Source organism: Gambusia affinis, linkage group LG23, assembly GCF_019740435.1.
Source record: "Gambusia affinis linkage group LG23, SWU_Gaff_1.0, whole genome shotgun sequence".
In the NCBI taxonomy this organism is placed as follows: domain Eukaryota; kingdom Metazoa; phylum Chordata; class Actinopteri; order Cyprinodontiformes; family Poeciliidae; genus Gambusia; species Gambusia affinis.
In genome coordinates, this window is record NC_057890.1 from 18,297,592 (window position 1) to 18,325,564 (window position 27,973).

The following is a 27,973-nucleotide window of genomic DNA, read 5'->3' on the forward strand; positions in this document are numbered from 1 at the left end:
TTGATGCCTTGTGCTGGTTTAGAAGTTGAAAGTTGAACTCGGCAGACGTTGTAAGCTGTCAAAGAGTTTTTGCTGAATTTTGTGGAATTAAAAAGAATTTGATGCATTTCAATGGGGCTGAAATTTGAATACAAGTTTAAATATTTCAAAATTTACAGAAACTGAAATTACCAAAATATATAGCAGGAATATTCAGGAGCAGCTCAACATTTTGATTTATGATGTGAATATATGAAGAAATAGCTAAGCACAGCAAAGTGTTCAAATGATGAAATGATAAGTTTAGCTTAGCTTCATGCTAAAGTCGTGTCTGTGAAGGGAGTTGAAACCGGATGCTCACCTTGACGGACAGCAGCCGGGTCAGGTAGATCTCTGTGATGGCTTTGGTCATGGCCTTGTCCTTCATGCTGCCGCGCTTCGACTTCACCTCGTCGATCTCGTCCGTCGGCCTCACCAGGTGGAACGTGTTGTCGTCCTCCAGCAGCGCGTTTTCTGCAGCAGACATCAGAAAACCACCGTCACCAATTAGAGACCACCTGCAAAATGGCTGCTAAACCCCAGACCAGTGATTGGCTGGGAAAACCAACTGAACAAACGTTACGGAACTCGGCTGGGCTGGGGTTGCTAGGTAACGGGACTGGGGTTGCTAGGTAACGGGACTGGGCTGGGGTTGCTAGGTAACGGGACTGGGCTGGGGTTGCTAGGTAACGGGACTGGGCTGGGGTTGCTAGGTAACGGGGCTGGGGTTGCTAGGTAACGGCGCAGCGGGCCCAGAATGTGAAGTAACAACTGTGAGGTTGTTGAAACGCCTCACCAAAAACATTTATCGCCAAAAGTCGTCTGAATGTTTTGTGAAGTTTTAATTAGGAGTTGAGACTCAAATGAAAGTTTCTCTTTTAATATATTTTTTATATTTTAGGATTTATGTGTTTTAACAAAGAAATTAAAGTTAGCTCTGCTGCCATATGATTTATGTCTGAATTAACCTCTGAAGGGATTTTATGCGTCACATTATTATATATATATAAATTATATCACATTTATATTCTTCTCTCTTCTGGGACGGTGAGATTATTCTGAAACTAATTAGAAAATGTTTCTATTCCAGTTAATAAATTAAAAAATAAAACAAACAACTCCTTGGAGAGAATTATAAGGTTAATTGTTATTGTGGTCAACTTTTAATAAAAAAACAAGAAAAACTTTTAATGTTGTTTTGTTTATGCAGACATGAAAAAATCCATTTAAAGTTAAACTAATTATTTGGGTCTTTAACCGTTTTTGTTTGATTAGTGGATAAACAAATACAAAACGGACGATGTTACGATTCTTTTAGCATAATTTTGTCATCTCTGATCACTTTTTCCACCCGTTTTCCAGAACGGCTCAACAGGGCAGTAAAAGAGCGTAAAAACTGGAAGAAGCTGCAGTTAAACGTCCCAGATGTGGAATAAAACAGGAGAAGTCGTACTCTCATCGTGGCTGTCCTGGTGCTGGTGGAACGACTGCGTGTGCAAAACTCTGGACAGAACCAACGTGGCGTTGTCCCGAACCTGGAAGATAAAAAATGAAAATCTGTTCAAACAGTGAGAAAATGTTTAACTAAGCTACACGGTTATTAGAGGCAAAATCTGCCTGTGAATTAATTATCCTCCTTAAATGTCAGGAGAGTCTGGACAGCAGGAGTGATTTAGTTTCTGTTGGTTTTGCAGCGGCGGGCAGACGAGTCTCGAGTGGCTCGACATTTTCCTGCTCTTCAGCTTTCGGTTGTTTTGGTGAAAAAGTTAAAGGTCTGCTGAAACAAAGCTGATTAAAAACATCAGGAAGGAGTGGCAGCATCATGAATCTCCTCTGGTTCAATAAGCCAGAAGATGAGCTGGAGACAAACAGAAACCAACAAAACCTGAAAGCCTAAACTCGGGTCAAAGGTCAACCTGATGCCCATCAGGTCAGGCGCTAATATAGAAACAATTTTACTTTGATCTGTTAAAAGGTGGAGCTGGTAAACAGCAGAGTAACCCAAGCTAAGAAAGATTTAGCAGCCTATTAGCATCGTTCTACGGAGTGCAGCTACAGTCAAAAATTAACAGTAATAGTTTTGGGTTTTTAGCCAGAAATAAGAGGAAAAAAATAGGTTTCATTCATATTCATTCATTTATAAAAGTTTACAGATATTTAGTTTAAAACTTTATCTTTGAGCTAAACATTTTCCTCTTGGCTAAATATTTAACTTAATAGCTACATATTTATCTTACCAACTACATTTTAGCTTCCACCTAAATATTTAGCTTCAAAATAAGCTAAATATTTAGCTTACATTTAAATATTTAGCTTTTTAACTAAACATTTATCTAGCTAACTACATTTTAGTTTGAAGCTAAGTATTTGTCTCTGAAATTAAATGTTTAAATATTTAGCTCTGAGCTAATGATTTAGCTTCAAACTAAATATCAACCAAATATTTAGAGCTAATTATTTAGACAAACAAAATGTGTAGCTTGCTAGTTCTAGCCTTTGCTAACTAAGCATTTAGCTTCAAAGTAGCTGTTTAGCTAAATATTTATCCTGTCATGAGACTGTCTTCAGTCTTCAGTCAGAGGCTTCTCCATATTCGCTGCAACACTGACTGCTCCTGGATATCCTTTCTGCCCTCAGCATCACCGTCCAAAACGACTCTTGATGATAATCGGATGATATGATTTTAATTTCCCTTTGAAATAAATAAAGTTTAGCCAAATATTCTGAAGGATTAAAAATAATGCAGCTTTCTAAAACTTTCTAAATCCTCCATCTGCATCTGGTGAATTTCAGAATGAAAGAAAACAACGGCCTCAAAGAGAAATGATGTTTGTGGACAAACTCAAAACAGCTGCTGTGATTTTGTTCTGCAGAATCCTTCATAGTTTTGTCACTGACGGATTTCCCTCTGATCAAAGCCTTCTGAGTCCAACTGAGGCTCATCGACCGGAGAGTCGGAGCCTCCGGTCGGAGTCTCCGGTCGGGTCCGGAGATTCTGATCTGGTCCGATTTAACCGGGAGGCGCTGAACTCACGTTGTAATGGGCCAGCGTGTTGAGCCGCTTCCAGCGCCCCTCTGTCTGCGATGTCAGGTCCATGTCGGACAGAATCTGACCCGTGGATCCGGGGCGCCACTCTGTGGACAAACAAGGAATTACAAGGAGAACTACGAGGATTTCAGAGATAAAATCCGTTTTACTGGCTGTAATTCATCCCCAGGCAGTCAGTAGGTTCTGACTGCCTGGGGAGTCAGAACTCCCCAGGCACAAGACTTTCTCGATATTTGTTTCCATTGGCCATAAAATTCTGCAACCCGGAATTATGAAAATAAATTTGCTTAATGGGAACATGACAATAAAAATAAAGGTGAATGTTTTCATGCTGAGATGAGCTGTTTTTTTTCCAGCTGCGTCAAAATGAGCGTTTTTAGCAAAACTGCAACAGAAACACTTCTCACATCAGGCGAGTCACATGATCAACAACCAGATGTTTCTACTGGAGGAAACGAAGAAGAAAACAACAGGAAGCAGGAGGAGGAGTTTTAATAATTTATCATGTGAACAAACTGAAACATTTTGATTTTAATTGTGTTTCTTTTTTAATGGAAACATTACAATTGTGAAATTAAATTGCTGACTTGGGGCCAAACTAAGAAGTAAAAAAATAAACTTATGAGGATAAAGTTATAATTTTATGACTTTATTCCTGTAATTTCTTTGGTTTTATTTTTGTTAGCACAGCTCTACTACTCATCCGAAAACAAATTTATTTCCATGATGTCATTTTGGTAACTTCATGGTCCTTGGAAATGCAGATTTGTTTCATGTTTACGGGAAATTCAGAAGCAGCTCAGATTGTTTTAGATTTTAAATGAATTTTCTGCTGTAGCTGAACTGTGCGTCTCACCCAACGCGACGCCTTCTGCTTTTGGTCTCTGTGAATACGGCAGGTTCCTGTACACCTGATCAATGATCTTCTCCTTCACCTGCAGGAAACAGAAAACAAAATCACAACCTCACCTGTAAACACAGAAACAGAAACGCAGCAGAGAGTCGGTGGATTCCTCTGCCTTCATGTGAAAACAGAAACTCACCTGGGTGATGGTGTCGCAGTTCAGCACCTTGACAGGCGTCACGTCTGGTCCCTCGCCGTGAACCAGCACCTGCAGATTCTGACGCACACACACACACACACCTGTCATCTTCACTCCAATCAACACAGTGCAGGTTTCCGTCTGCGCTGCATCTCCTGGTTTCTGTTCATTCGGTTCAAAAAATTTACTTCAACGGTTCATTTCAGCGCCATTAAACTAAATGATCAGGAAACCGCAGGAGTTCAGGGGTCAGATGGCTTTAAAAATCAGCAGCTGATACGCAAAACACACAAACGTGCACACACACAGTGTTGGATCAGTTAGCAGTTTCAGTCCTGCTGCAGGACGTCGGCAGTGAAACGATTCCTCTGGTGTTTTATTTTGGTGTTTACGCTTTGACGTAAAAAAAGAACAAACAGATTCCTGAATGAACAGATTCTACAACGAACAGATTCATTGACCTCAAACGAACAGGTTCCTGAAACAAGAACAAACACGTTCAAAGACTGAACGAACAGATTCCCAGAACCTGAATGAATATTTTTTATCTTCATTTCTCTTAAAACCGACCTCTAATGTCCAGATATTTGATCTTTAGGTCAGAAAACGGTGAATTTTTTTGTTTAAATGCTAAAACCGTCCAGTAATCAGGAATCCCAGGTTAGAGCAGACTGACCAGTGCGGCGTACTCGACGTCGTCTCCCAGCAGCCCCGTGTCGTTCAGCGTGTACTTGGCTTTCTTCAGCCTGGCGTCCACCGGACCTTTCTCCACCTGGTGCTTTAAGGCCTTGTACAGTTTGTATAACGGCTCTCCGGCCGTATCCTGACAGAAACACAGCCTTCATTTTGACACGTAAACTCATTGATTTTGACTTTGAAAGACAAATTTATGAATTTATTTCTCAACATAATGAGTTTAAATCCAAAAATTATAACTTTGTATCTCATAATTTTCATTTTGTATTTGAAATTTATGAATTTTATCTGAAATTTATGACTTGTAACATTAAAATTAAAACTTTTTATTTCATAACTGTGACATTAAAAAAGTTAAAGTATTGACCTCGTATCTCAAAATTATTACCTCCATAATTTTGACTGACTGACTTACTCTCATAATTATGATTTAAAACTACCTTTGGGCTTTCATTTTCTCTTTCATGACAAGAATGGGCTTCCATATTTCACAGTACAGGTTCATAATTCAAATATCAACTGAAATGTGTTGAAATTTACCAGCAAATCATAAAATATTTGTGTTAAAAATCTGATCTAAGATAACCTACAGAGATCACATCCACTGCTTTCAGAAATATATTTAATTACAGACGGTGATAAAACACTGATGCAATCTGAAAGTCTGGTCTAAAAAACTTTATCTTCATAGGAGAATATTGAATAACAGAGTGAAGAAAAGCCTGTTACCCTGAGGAACTGGTACAGGCAGATGGACATCCAGTTGCAGAGCATCCTCTCCACCACCGTCTCTGACCTGCAGCAGAACGGAAACATGAGACCAGCAGGAATCGTCTTCATCACTTCAGAGCAGCAAGGAGGTTTTCACTTTCCACTGCTGCACAATCACAGAGCTGTCAGCTTCCCAGCAGGAAGTCAGACGGCCTGATTACTTCCACGCCTCAGAGCATCGCCGCAGCGAAGCCGCCAGACTTCCTCTGCAGACGCAATCATCAAATCACAGCAAATTAAACGGCTCAGAGTTTCTACAGCGAATAAAAAACAAAACAGAGCTGGGGACCAAAGAGTTACAGTTACTTCAGTAACGTTTGTGAAACAAAAAGAACTTTTAGAGTCACAGTTGAGCAGGAAGTGACAGCCAGGAAAGAAACATGGCCGCCGTGATGTCATCACTGGTCTGGCTTTGGAGTCGTTTATTTCCAAACACTTTGGTCCAGAGTTTGGTACCAACTGGTTACATTTACTCAGTTGAACTTTTAGGAGTAATTTAACTGTACTTTTACTTCAACTTGAGAAAGATTTCTGGATTTTTTTTACACCCAATGAAAAACAAACATGTTTGAACCAAAAACCCACCAGACTCAGACACACACCTGCAGTTTTAGTAAAACTTTTATAACTTTTTTATTTGAAGAAACTCATTTGTAAACATTTTATTTTGCCCGATTTTGTTATTTTTTGTTACTTATATGAATTATTGCCATTTTAGTCGTTAAAATACCAAAATTTCCACTTTCTTTATATTTTATTCTGTCTGATGACGTTATTTTGAATTATTAAATGATTGATTAGTTACTCAGAACTTAAATAAACTTCTAACCAAATACTTTTTACTCTAACTTTAGCACAACGTTTTCTACGCTACACCTCTGAGTTTAAATAAGTGAAATTATTAAAATAGTTTGGTCTGTTCTCACCTCCTCAGCATCAGTTTGGGGTTTTTATTCTGGACGTGTTCGTCCATCAGCTCCAGCAGCAGCGTCCTCATGATGTCCGTGTAATACTCCAGCTTCCCGTGCAGCGCCACCGTCAGGAGGGAGGCGAAGTTTCCCCGAGACCGGGCGTTAAAGTCCGAACGGCTCTCCAATGTGCGAATAAACTAAAAATGACATTAATGTCAGTTTCATCAGCATAGATAATGAGAATAAAAGGATTAGCATCTAAATTAGCATCTCAGGAACCAGGAATGCAACCGAAAGCTTTAAACTCACGTTGATGAGAAAAGGTTTGCTGTTCAGCAGGTTGGAGAACTGATTGAGTGCCTGAGTCACAGTAGCCCTGCGGGATTCTGGGATTTGTATTTTCCCAGTGATCATGGGGTCGTTATCGCCTTCTTTGGACGACAGGAAGAAGTTTCGGTCCGTGTACGTTTTGTAGTCCAGGAAAGGGATTCGACCTTCACTGAGGTCACTGGTGTGGTCCTCCATTTCAATCATCAGATCTGCAGCAACGCAGAAATCAAACATTATCCATGGATGAGATCGAGTTATTATCTATTGTTTTGTCAGGTTATAGATTATTATCTACTGTTTTGTCAGGTTATAGATTATTATCTATTGTTTTGTCAGGTTATAGATTATTATCTATTGTTTTGTCAGGTTATAGATTATTATCTATTGTTTTGTCAGGTTATAGATTATTATCTACTGTTTTGTCAGGTTATAGATTATTATCTATTGTTTTGTCAGGTTATAGATTATTATCTACTGTTTTGTCAGGTTATAGATTATTATCTACTGTTTTGTCAGGTTATAGATTATTATCTACTGTTTTGTCAGGTTATAGATTATTATCTACTGTTTTGTCAGGTTATAGATTATTATCTACTGTTTTGTCAGGTTATAGATTATTATCTACTGTTTTTCCAGTTCCAGATTATCGGGTTAATCTGGAACCGTTTGCCAAGAAGATCTGAGAGGAAGTTTTTAATGAGTTGAAACAAAAAGCTGCTGTTTTCACAGAGTTGAGTTGACAGAGGTTGATAAAACAGACCAGCTGTCAGAGAGACTCATTTCTGAATTCAGTGTGACGTAACGTTAATAAAGAGGTTTTCACTGAATCTGCAGCATAAGATGTAAAATTATCCTGTGAAACATAAAATGGGTTTAATTCTCTGCAGCTTTCTGGATGAATACCTGTGAACTCTTTCTTGCAGCGATCTCGAACACTTTCCTCCAGATTCTCCAGTTGATGTTTCACCTTCTCGTATTCCCGCTCCGCCTGCTGACTCTTCCTCCTGACGGGAATCAAACACAATAAATTTTTTGTTTTATTTCTTATTCTCGCCACATTTTGGGACTTTTAAAAACACACCTGTAGCAGTAGATGGAAATGGCGATGAAAACCAGCATGGGGACGATCACGGCTGGGATGATTATAGCCAGAGGAATGTTTTCTTTCCTGGTGAACTGAACTTTTCCTGCCGTCCACCTGCCGTTACCAAACTGCACCTGGAATAAAAACAGCATCTTAGATTTAATCTACCTTCAGATTAAAAATGTTTCACTGCTCCAGTTTAGAGATTCATTTCCTTCTGTCTAAAACCTGCAACAATAATCATCACACTTTACTGGAAGTTTCTAAAAATTAAAACATTTTCAGCTAGAAAAGCCTAATTTCAAACTATTTTAAACTCAAATTATAATTACATTGATTGAATTATAAATTTAAAACATTACTTTGAGTTTAGTGCAGAAACAGAAACTTAAATAGAAAATCTGCAAAACGACAAGAAGGAAGGAAAAATGGAAAAAAGAAAAAAACAAAAAGAAAGAAGCAGAAAAATAAAAAATAAAGGAAAGAAAATGGAAAGAAAATAAAGAATACAAAGAGAAATAAAGAAACAAAATCAACAAAAACTAAGAAAATGCAAAGAAAGATAGAAAGAAGTGTAGGAAATAAAGTTAGGAGTGAAGCAACGGAAAAGAAAAGATCAACGTAGAAGAAGGAAAAAAGGAGAAAAACTGTAAAGAAAATAAAAAAGCAAAACAGGAAGGAAAGATGGATGCAAAATGTATAAACCCCAAATGTTTGGAAATACTCAAATCTTTGATATTTTATTTCTAACTGTGCAGCATGGAAACGTTGGACAGTTTATTTTTAGCTGAACGTTGACCCCGTTGGGATCGTTTGGGTCGAGCTGCAGCAGAACCGAAACAGAACCCAGACGGTTTGTTTACCACCAGATCCAGCATGTCGTCGGCCGTTTCTGCGCTCTGGGATTTGGATTTGGGTGTCGGAGGAGAAGAAGGAGCTTCCAGGATCAACTTATCGTCCTGCAGAAGAAACGGAAAAACTTCCTGAATGGAAAGCAGCGAATCTCAGGTAACAACAGAAAGAACAAATGAATGCAGAAAAAACCAAATGAACCAATGAAAGAACAAACTGCAAAGGAATAAATGGACGGCAGACAACAAGGAAACCAGAGAAGAAGAACTGTTTGGGTCCAGCTGCTGGTCAATCTCTGGTTTGGTGATGAAATCAACAAATCCAGTTTCATCAGAACCAGATTTTTAAAAGCGGCTCCTGAATCCGTTTTCCTTCCAGATCCGTGTCGTGACAGAGAAACTCTCCTGAAACTCCAGGCTGCAAACTTTCCTCAGTCACAGGAAGACGAGAGGAAACCATGAAGGGAATTTATTTTCAGGCGAGTTTGAACTTTGAGCGAAGGCGTAGAAAACTCCACCGATCCGCTTTGATCCGAGGCTCGATTGATTGTCGGCGCCGACCCGGCGGCGTCGCCCCCCGGCGCTTTTCAAAAGGGAATCAGATGAAGCTTTCAGCGTGGAAGAGGCGACAGAAGCTGCTGAACGCACCGTTTCCACGGCGAAATTCAAGCACTTTCAAGGTTAGTTTTCAAACTTTTCCAGCACCACACTTTAGAAATTAAAAAAAATACAAATGAACTAAAATAAAGTTTAAATTTACAGTCATTAATAAAGAGGTGGGATCAATATTCTGTAGTATTATTCTGATAACAATAAATATTAACATAAAACTATTTACTACTTTTTTCTTAGGTTATTCAAAGAAAATGATTTATATCTGTAAACTGCACACAGACTTCATTTATCATATTGATTTATACTTATTGATCCTATTGGTGCATAAAATAGTTTTTATATTAGAAATCAAAATCCTGACCAGAAAAGTTCAACCAGCAGCTCCGTGTTGCTGACATGCCATACAAATAAAATTTGATTGACAAATAAACCACAGTAACTAATAATGATTTTTGTAGAATTTTACATTCTAAATGTAATAAAATTAAATAAAATTAAATAAAATGTAATAAAATTATATAAAATTAAATAAAATGTAATAAAATTAAATAAAATGTAATAAAATGTAATGTTCTGAAATGTCTCCTGATATAATGGTCTAAAACCAAAACACAAACATAATAAAAGATTTCCCATTTCAATAACATTTAACATAAAATATATAAAAATATCATTGAGGAATTATCAATAATAAATCACATTGAAACAAACATAAAATACAAAGAAAGTCAAAAACACAAAAAAAAAACATCCTTACTAAGTTTTTATGATCTTCAGTGTCCTAAAAAACTTTATTCTGATTTAACTTCAGTGAGAAAAATTTTTTTTTATTAGGCATAAAAAAGTAAAGTTTTCACATTTAGGCTCTTATTGCATTTTATTACAAAACTGTGCAGTTTGAATTTCAAACATTTTTTAAATTGAAATTCAAGCACTTTCAAGGATTTTCAAGCACCTGTATGAACTCTGTGCGTACCTGCAGGAGTTTGATGTTACACGGTACGCCTTGTATGGAGGCCTTGGCTTCGCTGATGGTGATGGCCTTGGAGAAACCTTGACCCTGTTCAGAGAGAGAGAGACGTTAACCAGGGCGACCCGCGGCGAGGCGTCCATGTTTCTCGTGTTGCCGTCTCTCGGTGAGACGTTTTGCATCTCGTCGGGAGACGTTCGGTCTCTTCGCACCGTGACGATGATGAGGCTGGTCGCTGTGAGGTCTTTAAAGGTTTGGATTTCGAAGGTCGGGTCAGGGTAGTACTTGAAGGTCAGGTTTTCCTTCACGTTGTCCAGGTGCAGCTGAATGTCGACAGAATTGCCGCTCTTGACAACATGGCTGCTCACGTTTGGAGAGTGGCACTCCAGGACGGAGTCGTTCATACTTTTACACTTCGACTTGAACTGAGGAAACATGAAAGATGAAAAGACGATGAGAAAACGTTTTATTTCCTCCTGTGGGTCGGGTTGGCGACAGCGGCTTCCTGCACTGAATAAAGATAGAGGAGCATCAAGGGGACAATTTGCTGCCATTAAAGGTTTTACCAATGGATAAAACCCTCAAATAAATGACAGAAATCGTCAGATTTGGATGATTATTCTTAGAAATATCAGGAAAAATGAAGGAAATAAGAAGGAAGTCAAATGTCTGAGTTTGGAACAGTTTTTGACTGTTTTCCTGATTTTGATCCAATCCTGAATAAAACCTGGTTAAGGAAATCTCCAACCTCCTGGGTGGAGTCGTTGTTGGTGTTGAGCAGAACCTTCATGAAGGCCGATTGGATCAGATTGAAGCCGGTTCCCTTCACGACGATCCTTCGACCACCACTGTAGAAACGAGACAGGAAATAAAATGAAATACAGCAGGAAGTCTGGCTGCTGAGGAAGAGGAGGAGGATGAAGGCAGATAAACAGACTCACCAAACGAAGCTGGTGTTGGGAGTGCAGCTGGTGATCTTTGGGTTGTCGGTGTAATTGAAGGGTTTGGGGAGGTTTTTGATCGTGTTTCCTCCGTACTTCACCGTCACCGCCATGGAAACGGGGAAGGCTGCAGCAGCAGTGTAACTGCCGGTCTTACAGGTGATGTTCGTCCCAAACGACAAGCTGAAAGAAGCAGGAAGTGAACGCGTGCTGTGGCGGTTTATTTACGACAGGAAAGCTTCAGCTTACACTTCACAGGCGATGCCTCCGATGGAGACGGTGACGTCGCCTTTGGTCGCCGTGTCCAGATCTTTTCCGGTGATGGTGATAATCGTTCCTCCAGCTGCAGGACCCTCCATTGGATGAATGACCTTTGGATCAGGATCCTGAACAGAAACATTTAAAACATCTGGTTTGACTCAGAATTAGTTTTTTACTCCTGCTGGTAATTCACAACCCAGAGGCTACATTTCCATTACAAATGTGAAAAAAACTTTGTTGATAAGAAAACTGAATTTTGTGATTCTGGATCTGTGAATCTGTTTGTTCAGAGTCTGAAAATCTGTTCAGCAATCCAAACAAAATCTCATTATCCAAGAATGATTTTGTGCAAAAAAAAAAAAAAAAAAATCAAATAACTTTTTTGAAATTTTCTACTGAATATGAATCAAAAGTGAAACATAAAAATAAAATCTGGACGTATTTATCACTTTTAAAGGTTGTGTGCACAAAAAAAGAATTTAACTTTGGTTTAAAATGCATACATGTCTAAATGTTGAAGGAAATCAAGGATAAAAAGCTGATTGGTTCAACTCTGACAGCGTTAACTCAGATTAAAACACAGCAGAGTTAAAGGGGCTCAAAACAAAAACAAAATGAATTTAAAGTGAAGGAGTCCAGCTGTGCTTTGCACTCAAACATCTGTCTTGTTTGCGCTCTAGATTTGTTCTTGCTGTTGTCACAAAGAGAGCAGGAAATAAAAATAAACATCCCCAAAGAGAGAAACTCAGAACAGCTTCGCTGCGGCGGCGCAGGAGGAGGCGGCGGCGACTGCGGCGCATCCGAGTCGATGCTTCCAGTCTTTATTCAGGCTCTGACACCAAGGAGACAGATCTGAACACGGGAGACTGATTCAACATTTCAAAACTGAAACAGACTCTCAGCGTCGGTTTCCTCCAGATATCAAAGCAAGCTTCAACGTTTTGCTTCCACTTATCCAAGAAGATGTGCAGATCCAGGAGGTGATGAACCGTTTTAACTGTTGGAGGTTTGCAGCTTTTAAATCTGATATGCTGAACAGGTTAGGATAGGCGTATGGCCTCTACAAAACATGTTCTTTACATTTTTAGCACAAATCAACCAGATTTTGATCAGATCAGCTGTTTTAGGGCCTCCTGTCACTTTAAATCCAAAGTAGCTGCTGCTGGCCACGCCCCCAAGCTCAACGATACGCTCGCATGTGAAAATGGCTGCAAACAGAAGAGCAACTATACATCCATACATCTTTGAAAAGCAGATGTGGAGCCTCCTGCACACCCAGCAGCAAGTGGTTTCTGGATGGCAAATCAACAACAAAACAGTTTTCTTTTCCAGCAGCCATTGTACAGCGAGAAAACCAGCAGACCAAATGTTTTGGAACTCAGCTTGGGTTGCTAGGTAACGGGGCAGAACTCCACTGAGGTTGCTAGGTAACGGGGCAGCGCTAGGCTGAGGTTGCTAGGTAGCGGGACGGAACTCTACTGAGGTTGCTAGGTAACGGGGCAGAACTCCACTGAGGTTGCTAGGTAACGGGGCAGCGCTGGGCTGAGGTTGCTTGGTTTCCAAAATTCCAAATAAATTAACCTATTGCCAAAAAACCGGCTGTGTATTTTTTTAAAGTGTTTGTTTTTAGAAGCAGCACAGACACAAATTGAAGAATTAAAACATGTAAAACAAGAACAATAGGTCCCCTTTAACTTAACCTCTAAGGTCTTCCAAAACAAAGAAAAACCAAGAAGACGACGTTATGCAGGACTGTCAGACACGTTTGATGTGAAATAACCTCCAGGAATGATGCTGTCCTTCATGACATCATAACTGTTTTTGATTTGCGAGAACATTTTAGGTAAAAATCTGCCTTAAAACTGGATGCATCTGAAATAACTGAATTGTTCCTCTTTTTTTAAACAATTAAAGTGGACCATTTATAACCCTGAAACCTTTTTTTCCCCTCAAGTGTTTAATATTTCCTGTTTTGATGTCAGAAAGAACCAACAAAGCAGCAAAGTTCAAATTCCTGAAACAAGAGCTTGCAGGCGAAAAAACCGCCGGTGGAGTAAATCATTTTGGTCTCAGCGGTTTTCTGTAATTACTTCTTGTCTCCTCAAAAACAAACAAAGAGGAAACACAGAAGTGAGCAGCGATATTTAAATGACCTGACTGTTCAGGAAACAAAACAGAACAGCAGGTGAAACTTATTTCCATTATGTTTGTTTCTCTGCTTGCGGGAGGCGGAGAATAAAAATACATTTAAATGGAGTTGTGCGCAGCGGCGAATCTGCTTGTGAGGGATTTATTTACGCTTCGTTTCTTTGCAGAGCAGATATCTCGGCGTCGCTGAGGGAGAGTTTTACTTGATCACAAACCTTTTCGTGTTCCTGCGGTTCGATCTGTGGCTCCTCGAGTGTTTTAAACGTGGACAGCAAGTTTCCTGACACGAGACTGAACTGTTTCTAAAACCTCAGATTTATCAGCCACGTTTCTGCATAAAAACAAGAAATTTGACTTCCGTTTCACTTAGTTTCTAATTTTGTGGAGCTGATTTGGAAATATTTGCACTCATGTATGATGGTAAATAATAAGTGAATGGATCAAAGCTCTTTTTATCTTTTCTTTCTTTAATTATATTTAGGTTTTTTTATTGTTTATATTTGAGCAGGTCAAACAAAAAAATTATTATTTTTTAATTTTTGTATTTTTATTTTGATGAATTTTGTGGCCGGCCAATAATTAAAATTTTCCGGGGCAAAAAGTTTGGTCAGCACTGAAGAAATGTTTCTGATTAGTAAAGATATGTAGGAAAACACACCCGATACGTGAAGTTTATTTCAGAGGTTGTGCTTCTGTTTCCCTCCACCTCTACCGTCACCGGTCCGCTTTCGGTCCGCTCAGGCGGCAGGTCAGACGGCGGTGTTCGCTTGGGACCGATCTCACACACCACACTTTGGACAGAAAGAGGAGTTAATCAATAACCCATCATCAACTGCTGCCAAAGATCCTGCGAATGTGAAGAGTTGTGTGGCGTTTACCTGGTGGAGACAGAGTATCTGTCCTCCAGGTGTTTACAGTTCACTCCGGCCACGGTGATCTTTTTCACGTCTTCCTTCTTTATTCCCATGTTGGAGCCTTTGATGGTCACTGCGATTGAGCCGTTGAGCGGCCCGAAGCGAGGGATGATCTGGAGGAACAATTACATTAAGTTATGTACGATGGACAGAAACACTTCAAATCTGACTGAAGACGTTCAGTTGGTTGTCTGTAATTTACTGGATTTTATGAAGAATCCATTACAGCTAATGTTAGCCTGCTGCACCGTCACTATAATAAAAATAATTAACGCTAACTAAAAAGTAAACCGTTTGCTTAAATGCTAAGTTAGCATTTAGCTCAACTAGCAAAAAAATCTAACTTTTATATAACAAAATAATACTTATCAAATGGAAACAAACATCCAAAGCCACCATGTAGATCCTTTATTTCACTGCTGGATTTCAGCCTCACTTCTGTGTGAAAAACCTTCCAGCAGTGATGCAGGAATCCCAGAAGCTTTTATCTTTTGTACATTATGTGCTATTTCAGATCAAATATTGTGATTTATATCCACAAAGGACTTTGAAACAGAAAATGAATCGCCGGCCCCAAGAAAAGGTGCAGAAATTCTCCTGCGGTTGGCAGCAGTAATCTATTTTCAGAGAGAGAAAAGTCTCTAAATGGAGAGAGAAACCAAGATAAGCTCATATATGATGTAGTTTTGTTTGAATTATGATCACTGGAGGAGATGTTTTATGTTGCATTATGTAGAAAAACAAACTTCAATGTTTTCTGAACTGTTGGGGGTGAAAACATTTCCCCAAAACGGACAGAGGAGAAAATTGCATCATTTAGCAGCTGAAGTTGATATTCTAAAATATTTTACTATAACTTGCAATGTGAGACAAATACAGAAAGCTGGGACAGCTGAAACTATTTAAACAAGTTGTTCAAGCTAAAGTGAATGTCAAGTCTAAGTTTAACAGAAAGTGCTGGAAAAGTTCGGGGCTCAGGAATTTCATTAAAAGTTTGATTCTCCAGACACCAAAAGAACATGAACTTTTGCCAAAAGCTGTTCTTTGCTGATTTTTTTTTTTTTAAGAACTTGGGCTGGTTTTAGAAGCAGCTGAAATTTTCTAAATGGAATTTAAAAAATTGTAAAATGTGAATTTTGCATAAGAAGTTCCCAGAAAAAAAACTTGCTGGATTCTGAAACGCTTTGCTTAAAATTCAGGAAAACAACCAGTAAGTTACAGGAAAATAGCTGGAAGCTTTTGGATAGTACCTCAAAGTTCTGGTGGTGCAGTGTGTGGTGTGTGGTGGTGCAGTGTGTGGTGGTGCAGTGTGCGGTGGTGCAGTGTGCGGTGGTGCAGTGTTCGGTGGTGCGGTGGTGCAGTGTTCGGTGGTGCGGTGGTGTAGTGTGCGGTGGTGTAGTGTGCGGTGGTGCACTGTGCGGTGGTGCACCGTGCGGTGGTGTAGTGTGCGGTGGTGCAGTGTTCGGTGGTGCAGTGTTCGGTGGTGCAGTGTGTGGTGGTGCAGTGTGTGGTGGTGTAGTGTGCGGTGGTGCAGTGTGTGGTGGTGCAGTGTGTGGTGGTGTAGTGTGCGGTGGTGCAGTGTGTGGTGGTGCAGTGTGTGGTGGTGTAGTGTGCGGTGGTGCAGTGTTCGGTGGTGCAGTGTGTGGTGTGTGGTGGTGCAGTGTGTGGTGTGTGGTGGTGCAGTGTGTGGTGGTGCACCGTGTGGTGGTGCACCGTGTGGTGGTGCACCGTGTGGTGGTGCACCGTGTGGTGGTGCACCGTGTGGTGGTGCAGTGTGCGGTGGTGTAGTGTTCGGTGGTGCAGTGTTCGGTGGTGCAGTGTGCGGTGGTGCAGTGTGCGGTGGTGCAGTGTTCGGTGGTGCAGTGTTTGATGATGGTCTTCATGACTCACGTCAGTGATAGTCGGTTTGGGACACTGAGCCAGTTTTGGTAACTTGCAGATCTTCTTGTATACACACTTCATTTCTTCACACCACTCGCAGTTGTACTTGTCGTCGGCGTGTTTACACAGACTGCAGTCCTCTCTTCCCACTGAGCAGCTGTACAGAGTGACTGGGAGGAGAAGATAAGAGGGGATGCAACTGGATTAGAACTGAAAATAAGAGGAAAAACTTCTTTATTTCACTTTTCTCTCTGTTTGAGAGAGACACACCAACCTGTCAGCGTGCTGTCAATCTTAATGTTCGTGTCTTGGACTTTGATATGGAAAGATATGTTCACCTCCTGCTGCTTGTCGTAAGCAAACTGCAGACAGAGACATACAGCATTGTTTCTTCACAGGTACAAACAAAACTCCTACAGGCGGAGCTGCAAAGGCTTTCATAGACAAAAAACTTATTTTTACACCACTCATCTAGTTTTCTTTTGCCCAAGTTTACTTTCTACATTTTTAAAATAAAAAAAACACTGTCAGTCACTAAAGTCATGTCTGTTTGTGGACATTTTGACTGACATACTGATTTGAAGCAGAACCTTCAGATGGATAAAATACTATTTCAGTGTCTTCGTTTAAAATTATAACTTCATTTAACTCAGCTAACAAGCTAAACAAAAACGCTAAAAATCAGGCAACAGTTGACATTTGAATAAATAAACTTCTAACTAAAATATAACTGTCTTCTAACAGTTAGCATTTTAGCTAACAGTATTTGTGGTACAGGCTACAGTTCATTTTTATTGGACTGTAGCCTGTAAAAATGCTAACAGTTAGCCAATTAGCTAATGGCATACGAGGTACCATGCTAATGATAACTGTTAGTTAGCAGTAGCATTTGTGCTAACAGGGAAATGATTAGCTCAAATGCAAATAATTGTCATTTCAGCTAAAAGTGCAACTGTTGGTGGAAACATTTCCACTATTTCATTAACTGTTACTAAATTAGGATTGTGTAGCGGAGAAAAATGCTAACAGTTAGCATTTACTGGCTACATAATGCTTAAAAATACTTTGCATCACTTTTCTTGGTCTCATTACTTCAAAATTTGACTCAAACACCTTTTTTATTATGATAAAAGGGGATACGAAGCTCTGCACGCCAAAAATGGGCGGAGCCAAGAATTTTTGGGGGTGGGACTAGTAACATTTTAACAATATTTATGTAATTTCTGCCTGATTTTATGCATAAAGATGACTTCCAGAAAGACATTTTAGTATTAATCATTAAAGTTGAAATCCAGTAGAAAACTAGCAGTTTTTACTGAACCAAACATCACAGTTTCAGTGCAGCACAAATCACAGAGACGCTTCATTTATATGGAAAATGCTCAAGATAGAAGGAGAGACAAATATAAATAACTGAGTAGATGTTATGGAAGTGAGGATTTGTCTCCTTTTCAAAAACGTGCGATTGTGCAACTGCGTCAGGTGACCTTTTAAAACGTTCATCTCCTCACAACACGGGTCCAAACTGTCCTGTTTGGATTTGCGGTGAAACACAAACAAAACCTCGTCCCCCTTCTGCTTGCAGCTCGATGCTAAATTACACCGCCTCGGTCCAACTGTGAAGGTCAACTCAACGCGCACAATTGTGCTCATAAATCAGAGGATGTTTTCTTCTGAAGGTTTTCAGGAAAAAAAAGGATAAAGAGCGAAAAGTAGAAGAAATAAAAGGGAATCAGAGGGAGGAGGACGGGAGAGAACGAGTTTTAGCCGTTTCTGAGCAGAAACCTCAACTTTTTATCTACATTCATGAGCAAAATATATATTTATATATATATAAACAACTAATCATGAAGTGCATAATGAAACTGAGTTTTAAGCTAACAAAATAAATGTTGCAATCATGTTGAGCAACAGTAATCAAAGCGGCTGATTTCAGGAGGCGGTGAAAAGCCGACTGCTGCTGCGGATGTTTCAATTAAATAATCAGAGTGTTTCTCAAAGAGGGTTAAACGGGTTTAATCTGTCGCTGTTTGCCCACAACGTTGATTACTCTCCTTTAAGAGATTTTATTCTCTGACTTATTTTTACAGTCTGAACCACAAACGTCCAAACTCGGGGATAAATCTGCGCCTCAGACTCACCTGGTAACCGTTGAATGTGAACTTTGAGTTCTCAGTCTTCATCACGCTTTCTTCAGTGTCCTTCATCAGCTCCGTGCCGATGGTGAAGCTCTTCCCCTGCAGAAAAATGCAATTCCAAAACTTAAATTATTTCCTTTTATGGGTTACTCTTTGCCTTATTAGTAAAAACATTTAATTTGCATCTGAATAAATTAGAAAATCACCAAAAAGCCTTTTAACTGGTAAATTGTGTTTTGATACATAATAAATGAGCATAAACATGGTTTTTAGATGCACTGTTTGTAAATCTGCACATGTAGGCATGTTGTGATGAATTTTGCTAGAAAATAAATTGCCCTAGAAATAATTCGATAAACAATAATATTGTCATTTTAAGACCATTTTTAAATAATATTCATTTAGCTTCTGAAGAACATTTAACACTGGAACTGGGAGACATTTTAAACATCCCAAAAAATAAACAACACGCAAAACAACAATAATTAAAATGGATTATAAAGTGTTGTGTTTAAAAAAAAATAAATCATTATTTAACTTTTTTTTGTGAAAACAGGCAGGTAGTGCAAACTTGCTACAGGGTGTTAAATGTTTACAACGTTTCTCGAAATGTCGACTTTCCAACATTAAAGGGGAGAATCTCTTTAACGACTGTTGTCCAAATGAAAATGATTAACTTGTTATGCCATTAATTGATTGGTAATTGATCAGTTATGGCTGAGTTGCACCTCGTAGATGTCCAGGTTCCTTCCCTGGAAGACGATGGGCATCTTGTAGCCGACAGGGATCAGCAACGGCTCCGGAGACTCAAACTGAGGACAATTTTCCGGCTTCGGAAGAGAAATAAATGCGAGTTTAGATATTTGATTTTTATTTTTTTTACTATATGCTTATTGATTATGTTTCAATTAATCAATGACATACAGAACACAGAGTGGAACAACTGTCGACAAGGAGAATTACTTACATTCTGACAAAGATGAACATAAACAGGATGAAAAACAGCATGGAAATTTATATCCCAATCACGAGTTTAGATATTTTCTACCAGGATTTTAACTTTTGGCAGCTGAATAATTTGTGGTAAACAAATTACCTGTGAAGGTTTGACTATGTGACCATCCAGAGCTTCGTCTTCATCACTGCAGCTGTGATCCCTGGTGTTCCACTGGCAGCCCCACTGACTGGTCACACAGGAAATGCACCTGGAAACAGGCGGGACATGTGGCTGCATCATACTGGTGTTAATGTGTGTGTGTGTGTGTGTGTGTGTGTGTGTGTGTGTGTGTGTGTGTGTGTGTGTGCGCAGCTTACGGTGTGTTGGGGTTCTTCCAAACGGTAGCTGCACAGTTGTAGAAGTGATATTCTCCAGACGTTACTTCAACCGTTTGGTTCAGCAGAACCTTCACTGGGACGGATACGAAGTCTGAACACAGAGGAAGAATCAGAGGTTCAGGGGGTCCAAACTGCGGCGTGGGGGCCATTTGTGAACAAGAGTGGAGAATGGTAGCAGGACAGAAACCGCTAGCACAGCCTGTCATGAATGCTAACTTTTAGCGTTCATGACAGTTTTCCTGTTACAGTAAGTTGTTTATCCGTCATTAGCGCGTTTAGCAGCGAGGACATGAGATCAATTGACAGCACTAAGCCCCTCCTCCTGGCTCTGATTGGTTGGTTTTGGTGCATTTCTTCAGAAGCAAAAGCAGCTCATGGAGGAAGTAGAGCAGATCGATGTTTTCTGTCTCAAGCCGCCCCAATATGGTGACAGTTTTAACAGAGAAGTAGAAAATATTTTATCGATAAGAATTACAAAGAAATTTGCATAATTTTGGAATTTTATTTGTGGGCTGAGGCATTCACTAAATAAATGCTGCTATTGTACTTTAGGTTAAAATAAGAAATAAATTTTTGGTTTATTTGCATTTTTATGCATTTCTGGTATGAACCTGTTGCAGTGTGACGTCACAAGCACAAAACCCCGACCCCGTTCCTGCTGAAGGGCAAAAAGCTGCTTGCTAACAATGACTAGCTTTGGTTTTAGCTGTTAAGTTATCAATACAACACTAAGTCTTAAATGTACGCCTGATGTGTAAAAGAAAAAAGGGATGCAGAGAATTCTGTGTGTTTTGGGTCAGTTGATAAATAAAAAAATTAACTCACACACCAACAGATCATCAGTAGAGCAGCTGTTAAATTAGCTTAGCTAATAGCACCGGTAGCTAATGTACCACAGCGCTCAGTTACGAATCTTGTTGGATCTTGATACATGTAGTGAAGCTGTTGTGAGTCAGTTGCCATGGGAACGGGTTTGCATGGCCAAGATAGAGAGCGAGATAAAGAAGAATATCAGAGGTTTTGAGTTATTCTTCAGCAGTTTTTATGCTTTATTTTCCCTTTGCTGTGGCGCTCTGCAGTGAATTAATAATAGCTACTTCTCCAGGTTCCAGTTTGTTAATTTATGCACATGCCCAAAATGTTCCCACTGTAAACAACAACATGCAGCGTGTCTACAGAACAGAAACGCCTGAGAGTTTAAAGAAGAGTCTGTGGCGATTCGTACCCTGCTGCGCCGCAGTGGGCGGGATTTTTCCAGGGTCGGGAAGCGAACAGACCACCACCGTCGGATCGTCTTCACGCGCCACGGCGTCGGATTTTACCGAATTGAAGACGCAGTGCAGTTGGTCGCTGTTCCTCAGCCGGGGCAGAGACGGGACCCTGATGTCCACCTGCAGAGACAAACAGGACAGAAAAACGTCTCAACGTCTGCAGCAACGTTTCTGCTACAGCCTGGACTGAACCCGATAAAATGTGTTTCCCTGACTGAGTGAGGGACATGAAAGTGTGTGTGAGAGTGTGTGTTGCAGTAATAATTACGATTCAACTGCGCTGTTCAAACATGAGCTCCTCATTACTCTTTGCTGACCTCAACGGTTTTAATTTTACTGCTGAAGTTTTAATTTCAAACTTCTTGATCCTCTGAAGCTTCTGAACTTTGGAAGCTCCAGAACAAAATCACTTTTCTTCCTCTACAGATTTTAGATCTGCTTGTCTTATCAGATTAAAACCTGAAGCCAGAACTCCTCATGAGTTACTCATTAACGACCACAAGGTCAAATTTACTGAATTAACTGGATTTCTACAATTTTGACTTTCTGAAGGTTCAGTGCTCCAGATTTAATCAAAGCAAACTCCAAGCTGACATTGACAAAATAATATTCAGTTAAAGCTCAACCTCTAACGGCTAGCTAAGCCAGTTTGGTAGAAACAACTAACTCACTCACTCTTTGGTTGCCTAGCAACGACCTGCTGAGTTCAAGGTTTCTCCTCAGTGCTTCATATCTTCTTAAAAATAGAAAAGTGGCTTGAAGTGAAAACTGGATAAATGAGGAAAGGTAACGCCACGTTTGGCAGCATTTCAGATATTCAAACGAAAACGAATCAATAATTATTGATATCGACTCATATGAAACGCTGAAATCATGAAACGTTTTCAGCTTTACTCTGAACTCACGCTTGGACTCGAGAGGCTCTGTGAGATTTGAATGTTGGTGAGAAAAATCTGTTTGTGTTTGGTGTCTTCTAGAGAACATAGGAGGAAAATCTGACCCAATTCGGATCTTTTCAGACCCAAAAGAAATCAGTTTTTATGGGGAACTATATTGGACACATATCCAGTAGTTTTCAAAATTTATTTTATTTAACTTTTTGTTTTGAGTCCATTATTTATTAAGCAGTGAGGAGATTAGAACTGGTCTTAATTAGTGGTGAATAATTTTAAATAAATCCTCCAGTCTGAGAAAAAGACTGAAATATTCTAATTTTTCTTTAAGTTTGATTAAGATTTTATTTCTGTAAGAGAAGTATTCATTCTTCAGAATGACAAATTATTATTCACATCAATTATTAATATTAATATATCGTCATAAAGCTCATCTCCACTTATAATCTATATAATTATTTTAAACAGCATGGGGCGAAATATGCATCTGATATTAAAATATATTTTTTAAATTCCCAACAAGCTTAATTATCTATGTAATTATTTCTAGAAACCTAAAAAAATTCAAGCTGTACCCAACATTTTTATGCAAAAGAATATCACGTTATGCTGATTAAAAATAAATGTTGCTTTTAAACAACTGATTTATCTCATGAGGATTCTGTTCAACAGGGCAAACGAGATGAATGCAGTGAGTGCTCTGCTGCAAAGCATTCATAATTCATCTCTGGGTTCCTGTATTTAAATAATATTCTGAAATAAATCCACGATTCAGAAACCTTTATTTGTGCAATATCACTCATTTTGAGTTATGTTTCTGTTCATTAAATGTTCAAAACTGTGCAAAAACATTCCCAATTTTCCAAAAATGATTAGAAAACAGAGAGAAAAGTCTTTACTGTTGCATTTTAAAATAATTTAAACATCAACTTCTGATTGCATTATCACACATCTGATGAGGATGACTGTGAGCACCATCAACTAATGCAGCAATCTGCATAAAGCAAACATTCATGTCATCTGATTGATTTTATGTCATTAAAACACAACTCTATCTGTCCTAAAACAAAAGAAGAACTCATACTTTACATTGTAAAGTCAGGCTGAAGGACACTGCGTTGTCCCGGACACTTGGATCAATGTCCCATTAATTCAGGTTCAGACAGAATCATACATCCTCTGCAGGAGTTCAGCTAATGAAAACATATGGCCTACAGCTCAGACTGAAATTTATCGACTTAACGTTACATGCTACTCTCAATCTGTTTTCTAATATAAATTTTAGATTTTTCAGATATGAAAAAAAACAGAATAAGATTTAATTGTATTAAAGCCTAACCAAACTACTAAAATGTTAAATGTAATACTTCTGACACGTAAAATAAAAGTTTACTGTATGAAATCCCAACATTATAAGAGCTTTAAATATTAGCTTTAACAGCTAGCTCTCTAATTACATTTATAAATAGCTAATAGCTGGAACCCAGAAGCATAAGTTAACAATTAAATGTAATAATTTAATTTTATTTATTTATTAGAACACTGAGAAAAAATGATATTGAAAATAAAATGTGATTATTTTTTGCTACAATCAATTTGGAAGGTGAATTAGTCAAGCTAATACTAGCAAAGTGTGCTGCTAAAGTTAGCGTGCTAGCATTTTGTCAACTTTTTTTTTTCAGGGATAAAATAAGGTGATTTATAAGGTTAGTGTTTAGTAGGTCGATATAATAAAGATATAATTTCTTTTAAAATAAGGCTTTAAAACTTAAAACCGTTTTAAAGGTTAGCTGTAGCGGCTAGCGGGCTAACCACATTTTCACATAGCTAACGTAAACCCACAAGGAAAGTCTGCAGGTGTCTGTGTGTCATTAAGTGGGTAGGAAATCCAGAAAGTTTACTCAAGTAGGAGTAGAAGTACTTTATAAGAAAGTTACTGAAGTAGCTGTAATTGAGTAAAGGTAACTAGTTACTACCCAACTCTGCTGATGCATAATTCACAGAAATAAGGAGTAATGACAGCTGCTGCAATTTAAAACAGATTGACTGATAAAAAGTTAAGAAGTAAAGTGAGACTAAAGATGGCGTCTCCTCAGAGAAACTCTGTTCTGATCCTTCGCTGGGATTTTCACCCACCTGCTTCGTCTTCTTGCAGCTGATGTTCGGCGGGTCGAAGGCTGCGATCTCAACGCACTTCCCGTCGGGAGACCAGAGCCAGACGTTCGTCTCTGCTGACCTGCTGCAGTCCTGCTTCCTGCTGCACCTGGAGAAACAACATGGCGGCTTGATGTCTAGCGGCCACTGCAGGCTGCAGATGAACGGTGTCGGAGTCGCTCACCTTCCCTCCAGGACGCACCAGCCACAGTACGGATCCTTCATCTGAACACAGGAGTGGCAGTCGGCCATCAGATGGCAGGTCTGGACCGGAACCTTGGTGATCTGCACACACAGGAAGTTCATTTCTTTAATTCAATTATTACTGTAATTAATTTATTTTTCAAATTAAATTGTTTTTTATTATTTAATTTATTTCTATACATATGTATTTTTTTAATAAATAATTTTTTTTTTTTTTTCTGAATTTCTTTAAATGAATGTTTCTTTAATAAACTACTAAACAATCACAAAGTTAGATTTAAACTTTGTTTTTTGTTTCATAAAATAGTTAATTAACAACCTTAAGCTGCCCATAAAAAACTCATGCAAAAAATGTAAAAACATTTTTTAATATAAAAAATATTTAATCCATTTTACTTCAAATAAATCACATTTCAAAAAATTATTAGAATTTAAAAATAGATAAAAATAAAATAAAATGCTTTAATGATTTGAAAATTTTACTTAAAATAAATGAAAATCTTTATTTAATTTTTTAAAATGTAATTTAAAATAATCTGAAAGCTGTTTTGATCAACTGATCTGTGTTGTTATTGATCGGTTATTTGTGCTTGATGATCTTGTACAGAACTTTGCTGCAGTTTTTAAGCCTCTTGCTTCCCTGTTTTTTTTCTACTTTGTGTTGATTAATCTCAATTAAATAAACTGAAGTTTGTAAAAGTTTAAGGACTATAAATAGTTTTGTACTTGTTTACTTTTCTGTCTGAAGAAAATCTTTAGCTGCAAAAACACCAAAAATTTAAATTCAGTAAAAAAAATATAAAACATTAAATTCTGCCCTAATCCCACATTTGTGGTGACTTTAAAACAACGTTAATTCTTCCTCCTGAAGTTTCTTTCTACTGAACATCTTCCAAGCGGCTCTCCTCTCTGACAGGCTGAGCGCCGACTAATAAATTTAAATGAGCAGATGGAACGAGCTCCTGCGTCGTCGCTCGACTTGATCAAAGCAAATTGCTCTCTTGAAGTGCTTTGTAATTAATTCATTTCTAAAATCAATAACATCTATTTCACCTCGGCTGTGGAAAAGATGAAAGGACAAAGCAAAGAAAGACGGATGACGGAGAGGAAGAGAAACGGAGTGAATAAATCAAGCAGAGACTTGTGTGCGGTAATGCAGACGGATGTGTTGGTGTTAGTCGACAGAGTGAATAAATGATCAAACAGGACAGAGGGAATAAATGAAGGGCTCATTAAGTCAGCGGCTTGATGGATGAAAGGGGGAAACAGGAGCTAGCTAGCGCCGCCGCCGCGACCTTACAGGTTGTTTTGGACGGGTGAAAGCGTGGAGCAATGGATCCGGTAAACGGAACAATCAATGGGCTCTGACCTTTGTCTCCGTGGTGATGTACAGGTGCTGCTGGCTGGAGTCGAACAGCAGGTTCTTGTTGACCTTGTGTCCGGAGGCGCTGCTCAGCGGCTGGCCGTAAACCTCGGGTCGAGCCGACAGATGCAGCTTCAGCACCTGCAGAGCAGAAACAGGAAGTGGAAAAGTTACCGCCAGCGCAGAGCCGGAACCACAGTGGCAGCAGCTAAAACACATTTTAAGCAGAAGTTATTGTGATGAACTATAATGTTGTTGTTTTGAGACCACTTTCAAGTAATTTAGTGGTAATAAAACTAACCAATAAACTTTAAATTGTAGTGAGTGTTTAACACTGGAACGGAAAGACATTTTAAAGATTCAAAATAAACAAAACAGAAACTTTTGTTGTCTGGTTTTTGGTAGAAAAAGGGAAAAACAATAAATCATACAATTAAAAATGATTGAGTTTGTTTTAATTTATCATGCCAGTCCCTCATGAAACCAAAAACCATAAAGAAACGGATTACAACATTTCCAACAAGTTGATATGCAGACAATCCAAGATGGCAGAAGGAAATATTTGCATATACTTTACGTAGCTGTGAATAAAAACATTAGGAAAGATTGGAGCTCATGTTAGCTTGCTAGCTTTTTGTCAACTAAGAACATTTTTCCAGGGATAAAATAATGTAATTTATTTGTTTAATAATAATAAATAATTATTTAATGGTAATATGTCTACCAAATAATTAACACCAATGTTTAGCAGCTAGCTGCGCTAACATTATCTTGCTAGTTTTGGTCAATCAAAATGCATGTTTAGTGTAATTTTGAACCCACAAACAGTAAGTGAATAAAGTCATGATTTAAGAATCTGTCACCTCTCCGTCTGGGGTGCCCAGGAACGCCACAGCATGGCCCATCTCCACGGCAACAGCCACAGCAGTCAGGTGACCCACATGACGTTTCCATGACGGCTCGGCCATTAAGGCGAATTCAGCCGTACTGGCCAGCGGTGAGGGCAGATGCTCGGCTCCACATTTATCCTTGCCTTTCTGGTGAAAGAAGAGAGTTTCCAATTAAAACATCAGATTTGTGTTTTATCTTCGTTTCAGGAGAGGATTTTAGTACCTTCCCGCTGCACAGCTCCTCAGGCTTGGAATTAGAATTAGAATAAGGCGAATAAACCGCAAGCTGGTTGTTGATGAGGCCCTCCTGGTTGTAACAGGCGAATATGACTTTATACATCTGTTCGTTGATGAACTTTAAAGGGTACATACCTGAAAACAGGAGCAGAAACAAAATCTATCTCCACTCAAGCTACATATGAAACATTCCAAAAATAAAACAACAAAAAAGCTAAAACATAAGAAATCTGTAAAGGCTACATACTTTTTCCCAATGCTGTATGTAAAAATACAGAGGCATCAGTTAACTTTGAACTGCTTAGGGCCCCCTGAACCTAATTAGTCGTTTGGAAACATTTTTCTGAGACCAAACTGATACAAAAAGTTACTAAAACATGAAAGTGTGTCATACACATGGCTGAGTTGTCACCCTCGTCGCTGAAGGTGGCGAACAGAACTTCGTCATGAGCTGAGATGGGTCCGTACTGACTGGACCGGCTCAGACTCCGAGCCAAAGCTTCGCCTGCTGGTCCAACAAAAGCTGCCTGGAAGACCAGAGACAGCAGAATGAAGTTTGGTTTATTATAAAAACGAGTAACAATAATAAACATCTGGACCGGCTGGTTCTGCTCACCAGAACTTTGCTGAACTCGTTGTTGGCGCTGCAGTTGAGCTGCAGCTCCGTGTACGAGTAGTAGTTGTGATCCTCCTCACACATCCGGGAGATGAACGTGAAGTTCTTGTGGTAATGTGAGTTGAGCTTCCTGGAAAACAGGAAGTAGACGAAGCCGTCGCTTTTGAAGCTGAAGCGGAAGTCGTGGGCGTACTTCGGGCTGAAGGGATTGGACTGGACCGCCGCCGTCTCGATGATGTTCTCGAACACGTCCCAGTCGCCCACTTCCTCCAGGACCCGGGTGGAGATGAGCTTCATGCTGGTGTCAAAGACGCTCTGGCCTTTAGCAACCTGACGGGAAAAAACATCAAGCAGAGACAGAAGAGGAATAAGAAATAAAAAATAATAGG

The 27,973-nt window shown here is 39.1% G+C and overlaps 1 protein-coding gene across 3 annotated transcripts in view; it reads right to left on the bottom strand.

The window, feature by feature from the left end:
- The window catches only part of LOC122826395 (plexin-B2-like), a 123,555-nt gene that overhangs the window by 5,003 nt on the left and 90,579 nt on the right, over positions 1–27,973 (bottom strand). For 2 of the 3 annotated variants that reach the window (XM_044108190.1, XM_044108189.1), the window contains 33 exons: positions 27,585–27,914; positions 27,363–27,495; positions 26,955–27,103; positions 26,705–26,878; positions 25,848–25,982; positions 24,459–24,559; positions 24,257–24,383; positions 21,182–21,347; positions 19,936–20,047; positions 19,718–19,826; positions 19,350–19,451; positions 18,625–18,720; positions 16,758–16,845; positions 16,493–16,653; positions 14,567–14,715; positions 14,347–14,479; positions 11,529–11,665; positions 11,280–11,462; positions 11,066–11,186; positions 10,551–10,763; positions 10,345–10,428; positions 8,766–8,861; positions 7,900–8,036; positions 7,722–7,822; positions 6,798–7,027; positions 6,504–6,685; positions 5,536–5,602; positions 4,787–4,933; positions 4,111–4,188; positions 3,924–4,002; positions 3,053–3,153; positions 1,472–1,553; positions 341–492 (listed from right to left, as the gene is read on the bottom strand). In XM_044108190.1, coding sequence (XP_043964125.1) covers positions 341–492; positions 1,472–1,553; positions 3,053–3,153; positions 3,924–4,002; positions 4,111–4,188; positions 4,787–4,933; positions 5,536–5,602; positions 6,504–6,685; positions 6,798–7,027; positions 7,722–7,822; positions 7,900–8,036; positions 8,766–8,861; positions 10,345–10,428; positions 10,551–10,763; positions 11,066–11,186; positions 11,280–11,462; positions 11,529–11,665; positions 14,347–14,479; positions 14,567–14,715; positions 16,493–16,653; positions 16,758–16,845; positions 18,625–18,720; positions 19,350–19,451; positions 19,718–19,826; positions 19,936–20,047; positions 21,182–21,347; positions 24,257–24,383; positions 24,459–24,559; positions 25,848–25,982; positions 26,705–26,878; positions 26,955–27,103; positions 27,363–27,495; positions 27,585–27,914 — 4,455 coding nt within the window. The remainder of the gene's footprint in view (positions 1–340; positions 493–1,471; positions 1,554–3,052; positions 3,154–3,923; positions 4,003–4,110; positions 4,189–4,786; positions 4,934–5,535; positions 5,603–6,503; positions 6,686–6,797; positions 7,028–7,721; positions 7,823–7,899; positions 8,037–8,765; positions 8,862–10,344; positions 10,429–10,550; positions 10,764–11,065; positions 11,187–11,279; positions 11,463–11,528; positions 11,666–14,346; positions 14,480–14,566; positions 14,716–16,492; positions 16,654–16,757; positions 16,846–18,624; positions 18,721–19,349; positions 19,452–19,717; positions 19,827–19,935; positions 20,048–21,181; positions 21,348–24,256; positions 24,384–24,458; positions 24,560–25,847; positions 25,983–26,704; positions 26,879–26,954; positions 27,104–27,362; positions 27,496–27,584; positions 27,915–27,973) is intronic. The other variant, XM_044108191.1, reaches the window with a different exon arrangement.